General features: G+C 27.9%; 1 protein-coding gene across 2 annotated transcripts in view; it reads right to left on the minus strand.

Annotated features, from left to right (window-relative positions):
• The window catches only part of LOC129956526 (uncharacterized), a 232,153-nt gene that overhangs the window by 184,378 nt on the left and 28,975 nt on the right, over positions 1-18,800 (minus strand). The window contains exon 1 of one of the 2 annotated variants that reach the window (XM_056068452.1): positions 3,662-3,792. The exons of the other annotated variant lie outside the window; for it this stretch is intronic. Within the exon in view, the coding sequence (XP_055924427.1) occupies positions 3,662-3,728 (67 nt within the window). The 5' untranslated portion in view covers positions 3,729-3,792. Of the gene's footprint in view, positions 1-3,661; positions 3,793-18,800 lie in introns of those variants that run through there. 2 annotated transcript variants of the gene reach the window in all.

Below are 18,800 nucleotides of genomic sequence, written 5' to 3' on the forward strand. Positions count from 1 at the left end.
ATTAAGATTCATTGAATTCATTAAAATTTAATTTAAGATTTGAAATTGAATTCATTAAGATTCATTGAAATAAATAAAATTTAATTTAAGATTTGAAAATGAATTCATTTTATTTATTTAATGAATTATTATACGCAAAATTATTTTACAATTTTAGTGCAACTAGAAAGTAATTTTATTCTTATATGCCACATTTTTTTTTATTAATTTATATTGTTGAAAAGTTGAATTTTCGAAAAATAAATGGATGGAGAAAGGAAGGGGAAAAAATAATTTATTTTTATGAGAAGAAAGATTAAAGATTAAATTGAATTTTCATGAATTATAATCACGATGTAAATCATTAATCTATTCAATTCTTTGAAAAACGCTTATTATTATTTGCAAATATTATGAAAAAAAATTCTAAGTAAGATTTCCATTCTCATGACAAAAGAACGAATTCGTAAATATTTAATAATGAAATTCATTATTAAACATTTCAAAATTAATAGAGTTGACAACATTTTAATTACTTTTAGATGATTAATTTCGGATAAAAAGTATTCATTATTTATAATTTATAAAGGAATCAGATTATTTGATGAAAATCTAGATTTAACTTTTAATCGTTTTAAGTATTAAAAAACACATATTTAGAGGCTTAATTTTTCTCGAAATTATTTTGATTTTAAAAAAGCAATAAAAACCTACGGCACAAAATTTAGAAGAATGAGACAATTATTTCCAATCTGATTAAATTTCTGTAGATAAGAGGTTAAAGCAATTTTTGAAAAAATGTCAACATTACATTATATTTTGATAAGAAAATTTTTCATTTTAATAGAAATAATTATGAAATTGTTTCAAGAGAAAATTAAATTAAATTAAATAAAGAATCAGCATATTCATTCGCTATTTTACTGAAATATAATTCAATAAACTAGAGAAATTTGAAACGATGGGTAAAGTTAGCAGTGCATTGTTTGGTCTGTACCAAATATTTTATGCAGAAATTGCAATTGCTGCTTTGTCTTCAAATAATTCAATCAAGGTTTTTTTCTTCATTTTTAATTACTTTATTTATCGGTGTGCGAATAAATTTAAATGTTAATATATGAATAAATATTAATATTGGGAACATAAACTTCATATTTTGATTGTACATTTGTTATGCAAAGGTCAATAATCTGGTTTTGTAATATTTTTTAGTTTAAAATTTTACAAAAAACAATATTGTAATTTGCTATAAATATGTGTTAGAGTTCAAACAAGAAATTTTCAAATTCAAAAAAATTATCTGAACAATTTAAAACTTATGCGAGTAATAACAAAAATTTAAAAAAAAATATTTTTATTGCTTTTAATGAAAAAAAATTACAATGTGATTAATTTTACTTACAATAAATCTGAAGGAAAAACTTTACTCCTTTAATTAGATATGAAATACAGTGATTATTAGTCAAATTTGACAACCAGCTGATTCTCCAGGCATATTATTTGTGTATAATTTCAATTACATGTCTTAAGCATAAATTGAAGCTCACGTGTCCTTCAAATAATATTTGAGATCATCCAGTAATGATAAGCATTGCAGCCACGTTATTTTAGTAATCTTGCATCAGTTAAAAATGCAACTGTCAGCAAAATATATCTTCGAATTACATATTGACTGACGGTGTATAACTTTATGTTTTTACTCTACATATAACTTAAACAGATAATTAAAAATTATCATTCTTCTTTCGTTTTTAACAGAGGGAAAAAAATCAAAGGTTAAAATATTTGATGAAATGATAAAAAGTGTTTGAATTTCATTGCATGTATTCTATTCAATATATAGGTAATAATAATATGCACTGTTAATAATTACAAAAAATGTTTTTTTAAGAAAGTTGTTAAATGTCAGGATAATATTATCCAACGACTAAATTTATATCCTTAAAAATATATTTTATTTATTTTTACAAAACTGTAAAAATCACTTCTGTAAAAAAATATTTTCGGAAAATGATGGAAATGACAATGGAATATGAACCTGGAATATAAAAATTCGTATAGAAAATGGCTCCTATGTGAATTTTGTTATGAAGATAGACACTTCAAATATTGTTACAAAAAGATTAATACACCAGCGGAACTCGTGTATCAAATTATGATATTCTCTTTGTATTAAACTATAATTAAACTATTCAAGAATGTTATAATTAGATATAAAAATGATATATCTAAATAGACAAAGGAAAAAAAATTATACATTTCAGGGGTTAATGAAAAGGGATTTTTATATAGGCATTCAATTAATTCATTATTGATTAAGGAAATTATTTTTTTAGATTATCATTTGTACATTATAAGAAATTTTCTATTTACTATGTTTTTAAAGCACCAATAAATTGATACGAAATTAATGAGTGAATAATAAAAAATAAAAATGCATAATTAAAGACAACGGCTACTGCTCAAAAAAGTATATTATTACACCAAATAACGATGCAAATTTGATCAATATATAACAAGTTTTATAAATAATGATAGACGATACTTATGGATCATGAAAAAATATTTAATTACGTCGTTATCAATTTATCAACAAATACATCAAAAATTAATCTTTGTACTTTATATTAATTATATTTTTTATAGAAATTTTATTTTTCAACCTGGGAATAAGTTATATAAACTAAACCTAAGTTGTATAAACAAAGTTATAATTAATGTTTACATTTTCTCATCAACACTAAAATCCAAATAATAAATAAAGAGTATGCCAGACGGTACTTTATATATTATAGATAAATATTTATTCACACAGAAATTAAATTGCCAATATCGCCTTAAAAGTTGTCGTTTGTACATTAAATTAAATTTTATTTTTTATATCTTAAGCAGCAGCTAATAATATATTTTGAAAAGGAAATAAATTCTACAAATATAATTAAAAACAATCAACTTAATCTTTATAATATTTATACTCCTTTATTATTTAGAGAAACAAAGAGCCAATTTTTTTCATCAAATCTGAAATCCAAATTGTAAATAAACGGAATGTCCTACGGTAATTATACATTATAAATAAATGTTTATTCGTATAGAAACTAGAAGAAAAAAAAATTTTACATGGTAGAATGCACATTATAAATAAATATTTATTCGTATACAAACTATATTAGTTCTTTCGCCTTAAAAGTTATCGTTTTCATATTAAAATTTATTTTATTTTTAATATTATTTTAAGAAGTTTCTAATAAAATATTTTGAAAAAGAAAAATATTGCACAAATATAATTAAAAACAATCAACTTTATAATATTTATACTTTTTTTTATTACTTAGTGAAACAAAATTCAATTTTCGCATCAAATATAAAATTCAAATTGTAAATAAATAGATTATTATGCGGTTACACATTATAGATAAATATTTATTCGCACGGAAATTGAATTGTCTATATCGCCTTAAAAGTTATCGTTTATACATTAAATTTTATTTTATTTTTTATATCATTTTAAAAAGCAGCTAATGAAAAATTTAAAAAATGGAACTCAATTACACGCATATAGTTAAAGACTGTCTTTATAATATTTATACTTTTTCACTATTTAATGGAACAAAGAGGCAATGAGTAAATAGGAGATAATTTCAGACGATATTTATAGTATTATTAATAAAGATTCACTTACACTGAGTTGGCATCGTCTCCACTACCTCAACGAACGCCTCAAAACTCCAACATCTTAAAAGAGACATTCACGTAACATGCTGGGTCAGACTAAAGTGTCCAAGAAAGCCAGCAACTTAGCAGCCAGTTTTGAAAAAGGACGTGTTAGCAGGATGACATATCCTTTGCTAAGTAAGGTAATTGCTGGGTTAAAAGCGAGTTCTGCTCCTCTCAATGAATCACTTCCTGGATTGTGATGAATGAGAAAGAACTTAATATTAATAAACCCCTTTCCGAAAGAGAAGGGGGGGGGCATCAGTGTCTAGAATGAAAACCGCGAAATATTGTTGCATTTATTTCTAGACACAATGGTGATTATAAAATAAATAAGTGAGTGACAAAAAAGTGAATAGGGGGGGATGCTTAAAAAGACTGGATAAATAGAGGTTTGTAGTAGATAATGAGGATATATTTTTAGGATTAATGATGCGATGGTTTTGTTTAACACTAATATGAAGATTTCTGTTTTTCTGATAACTTTGTTAAATTTATAATACTTCGTTAATCGTATTTTTTATCTTTTATTTAAACATGTTTCGTTTCTTAATTTTTTAAAAAAATATCTTTTTTTATAACGATGAAGTTTTTGTTATCCATCTTCAAATGTGAAATAAATCAAAATACTCTAAGATGTTGAAAGGAAACGATAGAACATTTTTTTATGCAAATTGCCCAATAACATGTATTATATGTTATCAATAATAAATTGCAATTCAAACTGAAAAATGAAATTCGATATTCAAAAAAAGCCAATCATCTAGAATTATCTGAATTTTTGAGAAAGTAAAGTAGCAATAAAGAGGTCAAGGTTTAAAAATTTAGTCAGTAAAACATTGCGATTGAAAAAAAAAAACTATGACATTAAATATATATCATATATTTAATAATATTGGAAGATGTTCTCAAACGGCTAAGTCATATCAACTAAGGAAAACCCTAACTCGTACTCTTTAAGCACAAAATACCGTACATTACCATCACCGTACCATCACATTACCATACCATGTTACCATTACCGTACGCTTCATATTCTGAAGGCCATATCATGAAAATGTCACAATGATATTAACGGATATTTGGTGATAATATAACCTTTCTCTTGCCTTTCAATGCATTTAAGGCTGTTTCATTAGCATTTAGTTCACGCTTTAAAGCCAGTATTCACGATCACAATGTACCAAATCAAGGTGGAGGTGGCGCTCCAAAATCGAATGTCAGATTTGGCGAGGAGTGGAAAACTGGATATCCAACCAGTCAAATTATCTATCATACCATTTGGAATAAATGATCAATAATAGAGGATGATGAATGCAGGTTTTTTTTTTAATTAAATCCCTGATGAACCACAAAAAAGATAAGAGTAGACAATGAACTAAATTTATCACCCTCATTTATACATAAATGCTTGCTTTACGACATTCACAATGAAGACGCAAGCCTTTGTCATGTCGGCTGACAGGTTTCGAAGAACGTTGCCTTCAAAGATGTTAGTTGGGTTTTAACATTCCTCATCAGTTTGGAAACTTTGCCTTCTTAGCCGGTTCTTCATTTGAGGGAAGAAATGAAAATCACTCGGCTCCAAGCCGTGTTCTCTATGAAGGGAATTAGGACACAAGTCTGTCGCAAAAGATCTTATTTAACAATTTCTCAAATTACTTACAGCAATGTTCTTATAAAAGGGAAAGTAACCTAGTCCACCAGTATGGCAAATGCTTGAAACTTCACAGCGGTTATGTCGAAAAGTAATTCCATTTGAGCATCATTTTCGAAATAAACTCATTTTGTTTTTTACTCTTATCTACTTTTTATAATCCGTCGAATTTTGGAAAGAAAAACATACCACCTGATCTAATAAAGTCTTTACCATGGTGATTAGATGTAAAGTGATCATGAAGTGGAGGGCATAAAACTTTTTTTTATCATCTTTCACTAAATAATAATAATTTATTCATGCACTTTTTTCAAATTAAATATTCTAATAGACTTAGAAACTTCAGCTATATTTCCTATTATGCAGATATCTCGAGTAAGCCTGGCTTTGAGACCTCATAAATAATGAAACAAATATTCACTTAATGTACGATCTAACTAACTACAATGAAAAAAAGCAGAGTAGATCTATTTCAGTTTACATTTAATTAATTCAAAAACCGATGAAAATAAGTGCTTTAAGGTCGAATAAACGAAATTCTACTATTTCAGTTACAAACATTAATTGTATAATTATAAAAAATATGCTTACTTTGGTAATGTCGGTATTTCAACAGAAAATATAATTTTAGATTGGATTTCTTTGTATATATATATATATATATATATATGAATGGATTGTTTTTCTAACTTTTCTAAATTAATATGCGTTTTATTATTTTTATATTTTGATTTAGCATTATTTCCTATTTAAAACTACATGAGAAAGCCCTACTTTTGACCAAGTTGCTTAACGAGAGTTTCATCCTAGCCTGCATAATCTTATACGTAATTTTTGGCATAATCTAAAAATTCTCAAGAAAACTAGTTTTCTTGATGATTTTGGTTCAATTTAAAAGTCTCCAAGTAATCTCCGGAATAGTAAAAATTAATAAGTGCCATTTATTACATGTAAATATTTCTATAATGGAGGAAGTAGGCAATATAATAAAAGAAAAGGGGGCTTGAAAATTCCTTAACTATATTAATACTTTCATCATAGAAAGAAAAGTGTCCGATTTCTATTTTTAAAATTTTAGAATTACACAGTTTAGAGTCAGATTAATTATTTTCAGTTTAAATAATTCTACACAAGTTTTATGACAGAAATAGTATGAAAAATCCCTACTACTACAGGAACACCCCAAAATAATATTGCCTTTTTTATGCCTTACATAAAATCAAAAGAAAGAAATGAAAGTACCCAGGAATAATGAATTTAGTAGGATTAAGTGAATCGTATGTCCAAGATCGCCGTATCTAGTCACAATAGCCCCAAGGGACATCAACGAAAAGGAGCAGATGGTACATCCTTTATAATATATTTGACTTGATGCAAAGGATAGAGAATAGTAAAGATAATGAAACAATCTCATTTATTAATTCTTTGTTAGGGTCTTTTGAATATCCTTGTAGAACATATCTTTTTACAAATGATATAATATATATTAATTTATAGACTTTGGAATTCAATCCTCATTTGACTTTATCGAATTAAAATAAAATGTCTTTGATGCAAGAAACAAAATATTATCTGGTGTCTCTATATATTTATACAGGCAGTAAATTAGCGAAGTTAAAATCATGTAAGTACGTAAAATGACAAATGATTGAGATATATTTATTTCAAGGTATTGTGAACATCGTGATATATTATATACAACAGTGACGATAAATATTTGCTTTCATTATCAAAACATTCCTTTAAACTAATACAAACGATTAATTCCTATTATTTGAAAAATAAATAAGAAAGCAAAATAAATCTGAGAAAGAAATAAAAGACTTATGTCTGCGATTTTAATCTTGCATTCAGTATTGTTTATTTATTTTCTTTAATCTATCATGAATCATGCGCACTTCCACCGTTTTAATAGGTTCCCTTTATTTGTACTTCTTTAAATAAATTTCATTTTCGTCCATCCTAATTGGACTGGTTAGAGACCTTCGGCTATAAAAAGGCAGAAACTATTGATATCATTATAGAATTAATATAAATTAGTGAAGAATAAATAAAGGATTATGATCAAAATTTTGTATTGTAGGTCCATGTTGCCGACATTCGTCTAGTTGCAAATATTGTTTTCATGTACCATAGAAAAGGAGCAAATTGAAATAAAGTTAGAACTTTAAAAATTTGCAGAATATGTACGCCATAAAAAACTTGATGAACTATGATGTTGGCAGAATTGGCCAATTTTGACTCATAAAAATAAACCTTATCGCTCTAAAATGAGATTCATAACATTTTCTTTTAATACTTTTAATAAAAAAATGTTTAACAAGAAATTATTGAGCCTAATTTTTCTATTGTAAATAGACATTACTAAATATTGCGTGGACATAATAACTATTTGATTAAAAAAAGTTATAAATGCTTTTTATAACTCTAAACAGGTGCACTTTTTTGGCTTTTTAAGGGGAGGGGGAGGTTACATGAAGGTGATTCTTAAAACTGCGGGGCATCAGTACAAAGGTGAATAATATCATTTGAAATTGTATTTATTCCAAAATAAATTGCAAAATTCACAAAAAAAATCATATTTTTATGATAAAAAACACATTTCTTTAAATCAAAGCTCTTCTGAGTTTTAATATAAAAAATATCTCAACAGTAAATGTTATTATATATTTGGCATGATCGTTTTCTTAGACATTTTAAATATTAAAAAAAAATCATAAACGAAATTCATCGATTCTACACTAAAAGTAATGTATAAGGAGACAAACGTACCCTATGGTGAAAATTCTAATTGGAACGAATCATTTATTTAAAAAGAATATATAAAAAGATCTCTGTGGCTTCCTTAAAAAAGATTTCATTTAATTTTGCAATGGAAAAGCTAATTACAAAAACAGGTCATTCTCGGAGGCAGAATTAAAAACAATGGAAATGTATTCTACATTGTTTTTTAGGAAAAAAAAAACATTGAGAAGATGCCCATCTTGGCTTTCATCCCACTTGGAAGACATCTCTTTGGGTCCACGCCTTAAATGGGAAAAGTGCATTGATGGCTACCAGCCAAATTGAGCTTAATTAGAATTTTTATCATCCATTGGCATTGTGCTATTAATAAGAATATATATGAAACGGAAATGTAAAACATCCAGAGATGAATGTGGTTAGAATTATTTCTTTTATTATAAGCCAATCATTGCAGAAGTAAGTAGTTGGATCTGAAATATTGGATTTTAAGAATGATTTCAGTAATGTTTGCTGAAATGAAACCGGAGCTCCAAGGAATCAAAACATTCATATTGCTGCTGAATTTTCAGCTTCTGCACTTTGAACATTTGACTTAAATTAAACTCTACACCATGTCTCTCGCCCCCCCCCTGCAATATTCACATTTATATCTACTAATAAATGCAATCGATTTAGATGACGTCATAGTTCATGAATAACGTTGCTGTTCATGCCGTCTAACTGAAAGTTGTTTTACATTGTGCTGTAAATAAGTGTAATCCTGTGAAATGTCAATTAATTCAAAGGAAAAATTGATTCAATTTGTTTAAAGACTAATGAACTCAATATTATGGAAGCAATGATTTTCAAATTCTACATTCAGAGTATTGGAAACTAGTTTTAAATTAATTTTTATATAGTATTTACATAAGTTAATTATTATTATGCACTGTTAAAAAAACCCCTTAATATTTACTTCCAACTGACTGGATTGATCGTTCAGAATCGATCATATTTTGTCTAACAAAGAATATAATCCATTTCTTGCAATTTTATTTAGATTGAAATTTTCCAGCTAATTAGACAAGATATGATTTACTGATAGAATTAGCAAACTAGAATAACTTATATAAATTATTTAGATTTATTTTTCTACAAAAATTTGATAGATTTCGGCAGATAATTTTTTTGGAAATTATTTAGAGAAAAATATTAGCTGAAAGAAATAACTTTCATGAATCAAAAAAGTAATATTAATTGATAATATTAATATAAATAATATTTTGCTGAATAGGATTTTGGAATTATTTTTATCTTGTATAATTAGTTCGTGAAATTTATAATAAACGTTTCCAATAGACAATTACGCATTTTCGAAAATGCAAACTTTGACATCTTATTTAATATGCATCTAAAAATGTAATTTTTTTGAGAAATTAAATTAATGGCAAAGAAAAAGTTTTTTTTTAATGTGAACTAGAATTTCTTGCTTTTTTTTCCTAGAATCAACATTAGATTTAAATGGATTAAAGCGTAAATTGCATTAAATATGCCATACTGAAATATTTCTTTTAGTATTAAATCCTGAAAATGCATTTTTTCTTAAAGGTCAATTGATTTATAAAAAATTAATTTAGCTATTCCTTGTCACAAAAAAGTAATGTATAAGAAAGGGCGTATTTCTGCTTAAAACAATCTTTAAAAAAATGATAGAAACTAAATCCAATTTTGCAGACAATGTTTAAGCCTCTTATAATTACCTACGAGAGAATAAAAAGGGTCAAACAATAAGAGAAGGGAACATGTGTTGCAAACATCATGGTAAAAGAAAAAAAAAAGAAATAGCAAATAAAATGTATATCTAGATTTATTTTCTCACTAGCAGCAAATTGTTTGACAACGAATTCTAAAACCCTCCGCGCTTATGAGCATAAGTTAGGATGGGTTTAATTTGGCAAAACAGAGGTGAGAGGAAAGACGAAAGGAGATATTTATATTTAATAAATAAAATAACATTCTGGAAATGCGCACATCCTTCCGCGTCTCACCCCTTAGTTATATGGAATTGTTGAAAACTGCTCCTCTCAGAATACTGAAACGAACAGTAAATACTATGCAAGCAGACATTTTTTTTTCTTCTCTTTTCTGTATGCAGTTACTGTACTGCTAAAGCAATATGCTTTCATTCCTCCAAACAATTATACCGTTAAAATAGTTGTTTTTCTCGTGTTTGCGGACCATTATAAAGGGATTTCGTGAAGATCTCATTTATAGCTAATGAGAAAAGAAAAGACATTGAAAACATAAATGTGTGATCCATTTGTTGACGATCAAACGAATCACACTTTTTGTGTTTTCGATATGAAAAGCAAATAAAGCCTTTTCCTGGTTCTTATCCGAAGTTCAAGCTTTAAAAAATAATTTAATAATTTTTATTTTAAGAATCAAAAGACTAAACATTATGACTACACTAGAGAGGGAAAAAATGTTGGAAGCCAGCGGACATTTTATGTCATCATTATTCTCATCTTCCACAAAATGGCGCGATTTGTATGTAACTTGACAGAATAGTAAAGAAAATCAATTGTGTATTTTTAACTTTTTGTCTTTGATGCATTGGATCCAAAATTACAATCATGGACGACATTTTAAATTATCGTCTTTCAGTAAATACAGATAAATAGATAAAGAGTCAATCATTTAACAGATATGATCCAAAATCTCATAAAGATTTTCATTTTAGTAATGAAAATATATGCCAAATGTATTAATGAATTGTTCATTTAGATATGATAATTGCTACGTAACTTTTTATTTTATTTTGTTCAAATGCACAGAGAAAGAGAAGCAATTAGACTTCAATCTGAGTGATATCACAAAAGATTTGACAAAAATCTGCAGTTTGAATATAATGGTTACAGATTAAGTTGCAGTTGTCTGATTCTTCCCGTTCTTTCTTAAATTAATTATCTTATTCACAGATAATGCAAGTCCAAAGATAATGAATTCATGGTGGTCTAAAACATGAAAATTCTTCAAAATTTCAGAAACAAATTATTTAATTAATAGGATACTTTCTTTTAGAATTCTTCTATATACAAAAATACAAAAGAAAATATAATAAATATAATTTTAATAATAATAATTATTATTATTATATATAATATATAGAACAAAAAATATAAAAATAATCATTCAGAAATCTACAGTCGATCTTTAACGAAAAGAATATTAAAAGTTAATAAATTTTAACATAAAATTCTTATATTCTTAGAAATGCATATATCTAATAATCACCACTTCATCTGCACTTCCCTCTTAATCTACAAAATAGCAGATTTTTATTTAACAGCAGTTTCTAACTAAGCAGTTAATATTTAGTTTTTCGAGAAATGAACACTCGGTTTCATTTGTTGAGAAACATTTAACAAGGGACGGTGGCAGCTGCATGGTACCGTTGAAATGCGGAGAACATTTGCTTGCTGCAGCTGCTAATAGTGTGTAAAATCTCTGCTCTATTTAAGGAACATTTAACTTACGTCATTTCTACGGAGGTCCTAAATTTAAAAACTTTGTCTTTCTCTTTTTTTCTTGTATTTCTCGTATTCTCTTTATTTATTTTGAGGAATTCCTTAATTTAATTACCAAAACATTTCTTGCTTACCAACCGATTCCTTTTATGAAGAAATCGAACATTAAATTTCAATTTGTTCCAATAACAATAAGCTGATGTAATTTCTATTCATAAGAAACGGATAAATTGTGGCCTCCATGTTGGTATTCGTATAGTATTTCGTATAGCAGTAAATAAAAGCAATTTCTAATGAGGCAAATGATAAAAAATATTGTAAAAACAAAAAAACAAAAAAATCTCCGGACTATCCGCAAAGAATAAATAGAGATAGAAAAAATAAATAAATAAATTTCAATTAGCAATTTTGGTGATGACAGATATTATATTCTACTTCTGAAAGATATGATCTAACTGTTTCGTTCATAGTATTTTGTATAGCAGTAAATTAGAACAATTTCTAAAGAAAAAAAAAGTTTTAAAAAAATTGTATGAACAAGAAATCTCCAGATTATTCGCAAAGAATAAAAAGAGACATAAAATAAATAAATGGCAATTAACAATTTTGCCAGTGAATGGAATATCGCATTTCAAGAGATTTAAAACTAACGACGAATCTCAAATTCTTTTACTTATAAAAGACATATAATAGCCGTATAAAATCTTTCGTAACAACACAGAATACTTTGAAAATTTATAGCATAAACCAAATTCCAACAAGACGTTTGATAAATGCTGAATAATCAATAAATTGCTGTTAAAAATTTTAAACTTAAAAAAATTATACGAAGAAAAATAGTCGTCTCAGGTCATAAGTTTCAAAGATGAGACACTTCAGCCCATTAGCCTGGAGGCAGACTCAGATGGTATTTTCAAATATGTCTAACTAAGGTCGAAAAGTTTTCGCGACATTAAAGTTTATAGCTAAGATCATAAAGATGGTGAGAAGCTGCATAAAATGGACAAATAACATGAGGCAATAAGAGGGAAGAAGTGACATTCCGCGGCAATTGCAATTTTTATTTGTATTTTTGGTTCCATTCATGTTTAGCTATACTTTAAAAAGAAAACGAAGAAAAGTAAGAAATTGGAGGAAAAAACCGTATTTGGAATAAAAATATTTGATCCGTTGCTAGTTTGGGGTCTCTGAAGTTGCCAATATCAAAATATTTTAAAAAAAGTTATTTTTGAATTGAAAATTAAAGTTCAAAACTGTTTTTATACTGCGTGTCTGTTTGTCTGCAAAGTTTATTCCATTTTTAGAGGGTCCTGTCACTAGTAATAAATATATCGTGCAATGATTGTCTCGTAACATATCATTTAATCATTGGGATTCGAAGAGGCCGCCGTGGCCTGGTGAAAGGTCTTACCTTCAGAACGGAAGGGTTCCAGGTTCGTGACCCTATTCCAACGAAGTATCATCGTACAAACGGGTATGGGGCAACTTAAATCCGTCGAAGCTAAATGTACTCCCCCTGGAGTAGCATGGAACCTTGGAGAGCAGGTGCTAGCTCAGGTATCGTCCTCGTTTATTGATTGCGAATCAAAAATCAAAAGGTTCATCCAATAATAGCCGTAGTGTTGCTTTAAAATGGGATCGTTAATATAACTAAACTAATAAAGATTTGAAAAAAATTCGGTATTTATGCATGCTGTTATTCTTTTTGACGGTTGCCAGTTGCAACTTAGAATTAATAAATTTGAGAAATTAAACATTTAAGTATCTCAGAGGAATAGTGCAGTTTTCAACAAAATAAAAGTTATGTGCGTAATGTTTGGCTTAAAAATAAGCATTTTTCAGCAAAGAAGAACTTTGAAATTCTGATAATTTATGCTGAATGTAATCATAACAAGCAACATGTGCATGCAAGGTTTATCAAAAGAATCTATAGGTATCGAAAATACTCATTTTGATCAAGTTTTATAAACATTTTTGTAACCCTTTTTCTTTTAAAATTTAATAAGTGCATTATTATTTTCTGATTCCATCTTTTTAATAACTAACTATGATATATTCACTATTCACAAAATGTAGAAAGGATGATTTGTAGAAACATCCATTTCATATATGCAAAAGATATTTAAATCAATAAATTTAATTTGTACATCTTTGCAGATTTTGTTGATAGAAGCGTGGAACTTTAGCAGTGTATGGATTAATGCAAGAGAAACTTTTTTACTTATTGACACTTTTACATTATAGAGATTATATAAAAATTCTTTTTTCAACTTTCTATAATCAACGTCCACAGGATTTAGAGTATTTCATATAATTCTCTTTGTTATTTAATGAAATTTTGAAACGAAATCGGAAGTAAATGTCAAAGTTCAATATTTAAGTAAACAAACTCATGCTCCACTTTTAGAAACAACTTATATATTAACAAAAAACTTAAAGGCAATCATATGTTTGTATGTCAAAAACAAAAAGAGATTGATCAAAATGTATAAATTTAGACGTATGGTTTTTATAACAAAGTTCTTCAAATCTAAAATTTTTCGATCTAATTTGACGAAAATAATTAGCTTATTTTTGCACATAATCGATGTGTTCATGGTAATTAGTACAATATAGAAAATAGGACAAAATTATAAAGATATTTTTAATATAATAGCTTTGTTTGCCGTTCATGCTAAATAAAAATATCTTTTAATATAGTAGAGTTTAGCATTTAAAATAACAGTATTTATGGTCGTTTTAATATTATTCATTTTTGTTTATTTTTATTAGTTACAGAGTCAAAGTCTTACAGAGTCAGTCAGAGTTTTATCAGTTACAGTCACTCTGTTCAGTAAAATTATAAAGTACGTTTACTTGAGAAGTTTTCGTTTTTGTAACTGCATATCATTCTTCAAAAAGTCGTTAAAATTGATAGTACAGTCAAAAATAGATATCGTTGAATGGATAAATTTTTGAATATGAGATCGCGTGAACATGAGAGGGCGATTCGTGTGGATAATTTAATTCTACTATTTATGAAAGTAAACAATATCTAAGAGCATTTATTGTCATTGACACAGTAATTATCCCAATACAATCATTTCTTAAATGTCACACGCGTGACGCACATGAAATTTGCGGTTTAATAAACAATATAAATTCCAAAGTCAAAATAATTAATTTAAAATTTACATTTTATACAGAATTATACATTATTTAAAATAATAAAAAGAATACGAGATCAGTGAAAATTTCAGATTTTTTAAAGATTTTCAGCAGAGAAACGTTTGTTTAAGAATTATTGCACGGTAAAATTTCTATCTTGCAGCTCCAAATTTATTCAAAATATTTTGAAAAATATTTATTTATGAAATATTTAAATCATATTTGTGAAAAATAAACATATGATAAATATTGCAAATTAACAAAAACGGACACTGAATTCGCATTATAAGATACAGATCAATGAAGGAGAAACACATATAATCTGTTTATCTGAAAACGAATAAGAGTTTGCTACTGATTCCCAAACGTTGTCTCTCTTTTCCGTCTGAGAATTACCCAATAAAAGAATTCAACACAAAATAATTAAAAGGCACAGTTCAGTATTGATCCGATCAGATATCACCGTGCCATCGGAACAACTTTTACACCTAAGTAGATGGCCAGAAGGAATGTTGTGACAAATAATTACCGCCGCTTTCAAAGCAAATGGAGCAAGGGAATTTCTTGGCAGCTGATGCGCTAAAAGCGCTCACTTGTGACAGAATCTGAAGATCTTAGCACATCTGAGAGGCATTCAAAAGTAACGGCCCATTGATTTGAAAGTCATAGTAGAATTTTTATGGTTTCAAGAAAGTGAATAGCTTTAATGAAGCTTTTATCATGTCTAAATAAGGAAGCATTATACTTTAAGGAAGATGCTTATTGATGAAAGTATTATACATGGATGTGTTGATTAATTGATTAAACCAATGTATAGGTGTCGATTTTAATAGAACGATGCGTGGAAAATTTTGAATGAAGTTATTTGTAATGCTTGGAATGCATATAATTAGGAAATAATTGATTATTTCTCTGATTGACATCTCCAGAGCTATGGCATAAGAAGCCACAGAAAAGAATCGGCATATATTTCATTAATCTTTTCAACTGGAATGAATTTTCAATCAGTACTCTTCAGGCAGACAATTTAATTTTCTTAATTTCAACCCTTTCATTCCTAAGATCGTTTTAGTTCAGATACCTCAGAATACTTTAATACCCTAGTTTTTCATCAAAGATCAGAAAAATCCCCTTTCATCAAAAACCAACCACAATGACAGTTCAATTTCTCAAGGGTTTATAAAAAAGTCTCTACATAACTTATAAGCTATGAAGTAAATATTCGCTCGAATTAGAAAACCTCTCTGACACCCAAATTCATCTGGGTAAGCGTCTCTAAGAAATCAATCACGCTTCATGGATGTTTCATTCATCACACCTATCGAAAGAGGGACATTTTACAGTGATATTCAGAAGACTCGGGCAGTATCCTGAATATCACTTCATTAAACGAGCGTTCATGGCCTTTCAGTATGTAATAAAGGAGGGATTGACATAGCAACTTACGGTTTTCTCCACAAATAAAAATTTTCATAAAAAGCATCAATTTTCAATAATTTTTGGCTCCGAGTGACTCCTCATTGTCAGTTTGAACAAAAAAAATCATGACGAGCTAGTCTCGACATTTCAGTTCAAGGAATGATAGAGTAGTGTGTATGGCAAAATATGGAAGAGAACATGAATGGAAAAAACATGAATGAAAACATGAATGAAAAGAGAGAGTTTTTTTTTTGGTTGTGCTTATACACTATTTTCTGATTGCGATCAATAAGTGCTTCAACTTTCAGCTGTTTCCAATTATTAATAAGACAATTAACAGTGATTGAAACACAGATATTATATTCTACTTCTGAAAATCTTCAAAAAAAAAAAAAAACAAAAAAAAAACACATACTCTCAAATATTGTAATTAATTCAGCCTTCTATCACAGATGCCCCTAGGGGGTTCAAGGTTGCTTTGTCCACCATAAGCTGTCATACCGAAACAGCCCAACTCGTTGCACAGTATTGTGCGATATTATGTTATATGAATTAATATTCAACAACATTGTGTGATATTATATTATATTATTCAATATTCAACAAACTGTGCGACATTAAATTATTAATAGCATTATATAATGTTGCGAACAATATTTAACATTGCATAATGGTGTATAATACATGTGTTCTATTAGGGAACTACCACGTTATCGTAAGTCTTTAATTCATGGAATCAGTAGGATCTAGTAAATCAAGTGGGATTAGATAAGTCAGCCATCTAACCCTCCGACCCGCCAAGAAGACAAACGGATTTAAACCATAAAAACTGAATGACCGGACCGCCGCAACAGCAACATTGGCGTGAACTGTGGTTAAGTCCTAAGGGCCGTCACCGGCCACGGTACAACCCTCCCCGAAGGAAGTACATCCCGTCATCGATGAGAGGAGTCAGATCCCCCACCTATTAGTGTACCCTCCAGGGTGGCGAGATCCAACCACCATGCCGGAAGCATCTCATCCTCAATTCGAGGTGCCCCCCCCCCGGGAGGAGTGGAATTAGATAAATCACCCCATGATATAATAGTTACATAAACATCCTCTAGACAGTTTTCAAAAACAAAATTCAGAAAAAGATTAAAATGGATTGATTCAAAAATATCCATACCAGTTAATTCAATATGACGAAGTTTAAATGATCTTGTATTAAGTATGTTTGAAACATACTAAGCTGGCTATGTTTTTTCATTTATTTATTAACCATTTTTTTCTATTAGATGCATACATTTGAAATTGCATAAAAATGTGTTGAAGAGATCATTATTTTTAATTTCTCATGTACAAAATATAGAGAAAGTATTGCAATCCTCCCACGTGCATTTAAATTCTTGTTGCATTTTATAGATATTATATTATAAGCAAGGGTCTAAGTTAAAAGAACTGTTTCAAAATAAATTCATAGAAATTTTCAAAATACTTTTGAATTTAAAATGTAACATTAAAGAAAATCTTTTAAACGTTAGTTTTAATTGGATCATTTTTAGTTTTTATAGCATCAACCATTAAGTTTGACGTTTTCATCCAAGTAATACATACACAAGGTGAGAGTTTTCTGTTTATTACATGCAAGTACAAGAAGAACATTCTAATAAAATAAAAAGTAACTGGTTCCTAAAACTGACTGATGTGTCTAAAATATATATCAAAATGTCAAGATAGATTCTAAGTGATTAGGGTGGTGCACAAAAACATGTCATGCAGTCAGTGGTCGAATAGAACAGTTATTATTTTCAAGAAAAAATCGACTGCAGTCATTTGTGATACGTAGATGAAACTAAAATTACCGAATTAATGTTTTAGATGAAAACATGTCATTAGCTGTCATCCCACAGCTTTGAAATTGAAGGTAAGAGAAATTTTGAAAATATCAAGATCATAAATAAATATTACGCAAACAATTAAAATGTTAAAAATTCAATGTTTCTGCGTACTGCTTATAAAAAAATGATATTATAACATATAATATCTCAAACAAAGCTAAATACGTTTTCGTCTCTTGCAAATTAAATAAGCTATATCTCGTTTACGATATTACAAAATGAAAATTTGTAAGAGTAATAACTTTTAACTTTAACTGAAACTAAACTGGTAACTTTTAACTTTAACTGAAACTTTTAATTTTTATTAGCTTTTAAACTGAAGATGTGAAGATCTGAGAAAAAAAATCAAGATGAGAAATAATTAACATACAAGCAATAAAAATGCAAATAAATGCTCGCATTTTATTTTAGTATTGTTCGTGTTTTCGAACTCATATCTTAAAATAAACAGAAACAGAATTTTGTTTCTTGTTAATTAAATAAGTCATATAATCTTTAAGGAATTATCCAATGAAATTATTCGAAATATGTTAAATTTTTGGTTATGCAGTTGTATAAATAATTATTATATTGATTTAATTTAAAAAAGCAGACCTTCTCTACAGTGCCTGTTGCATATATTTGAAAACAAAACACTTACACACTCATAATCATTGGTTTTTCTGAGTGTGCCAAAAGGTATAAATTTTGGAATATCAAACATCGTATATTGCATCTTGTTTTGTATACGTGCAGCACACCTTGCTTTAA

Source organism: Argiope bruennichi, chromosome 2, assembly GCF_947563725.1.
Source record: "Argiope bruennichi chromosome 2, qqArgBrue1.1, whole genome shotgun sequence".
In the NCBI taxonomy this organism is placed as follows: Eukaryota; Metazoa; Arthropoda; class Arachnida; order Araneae; family Araneidae; genus Argiope; species Argiope bruennichi.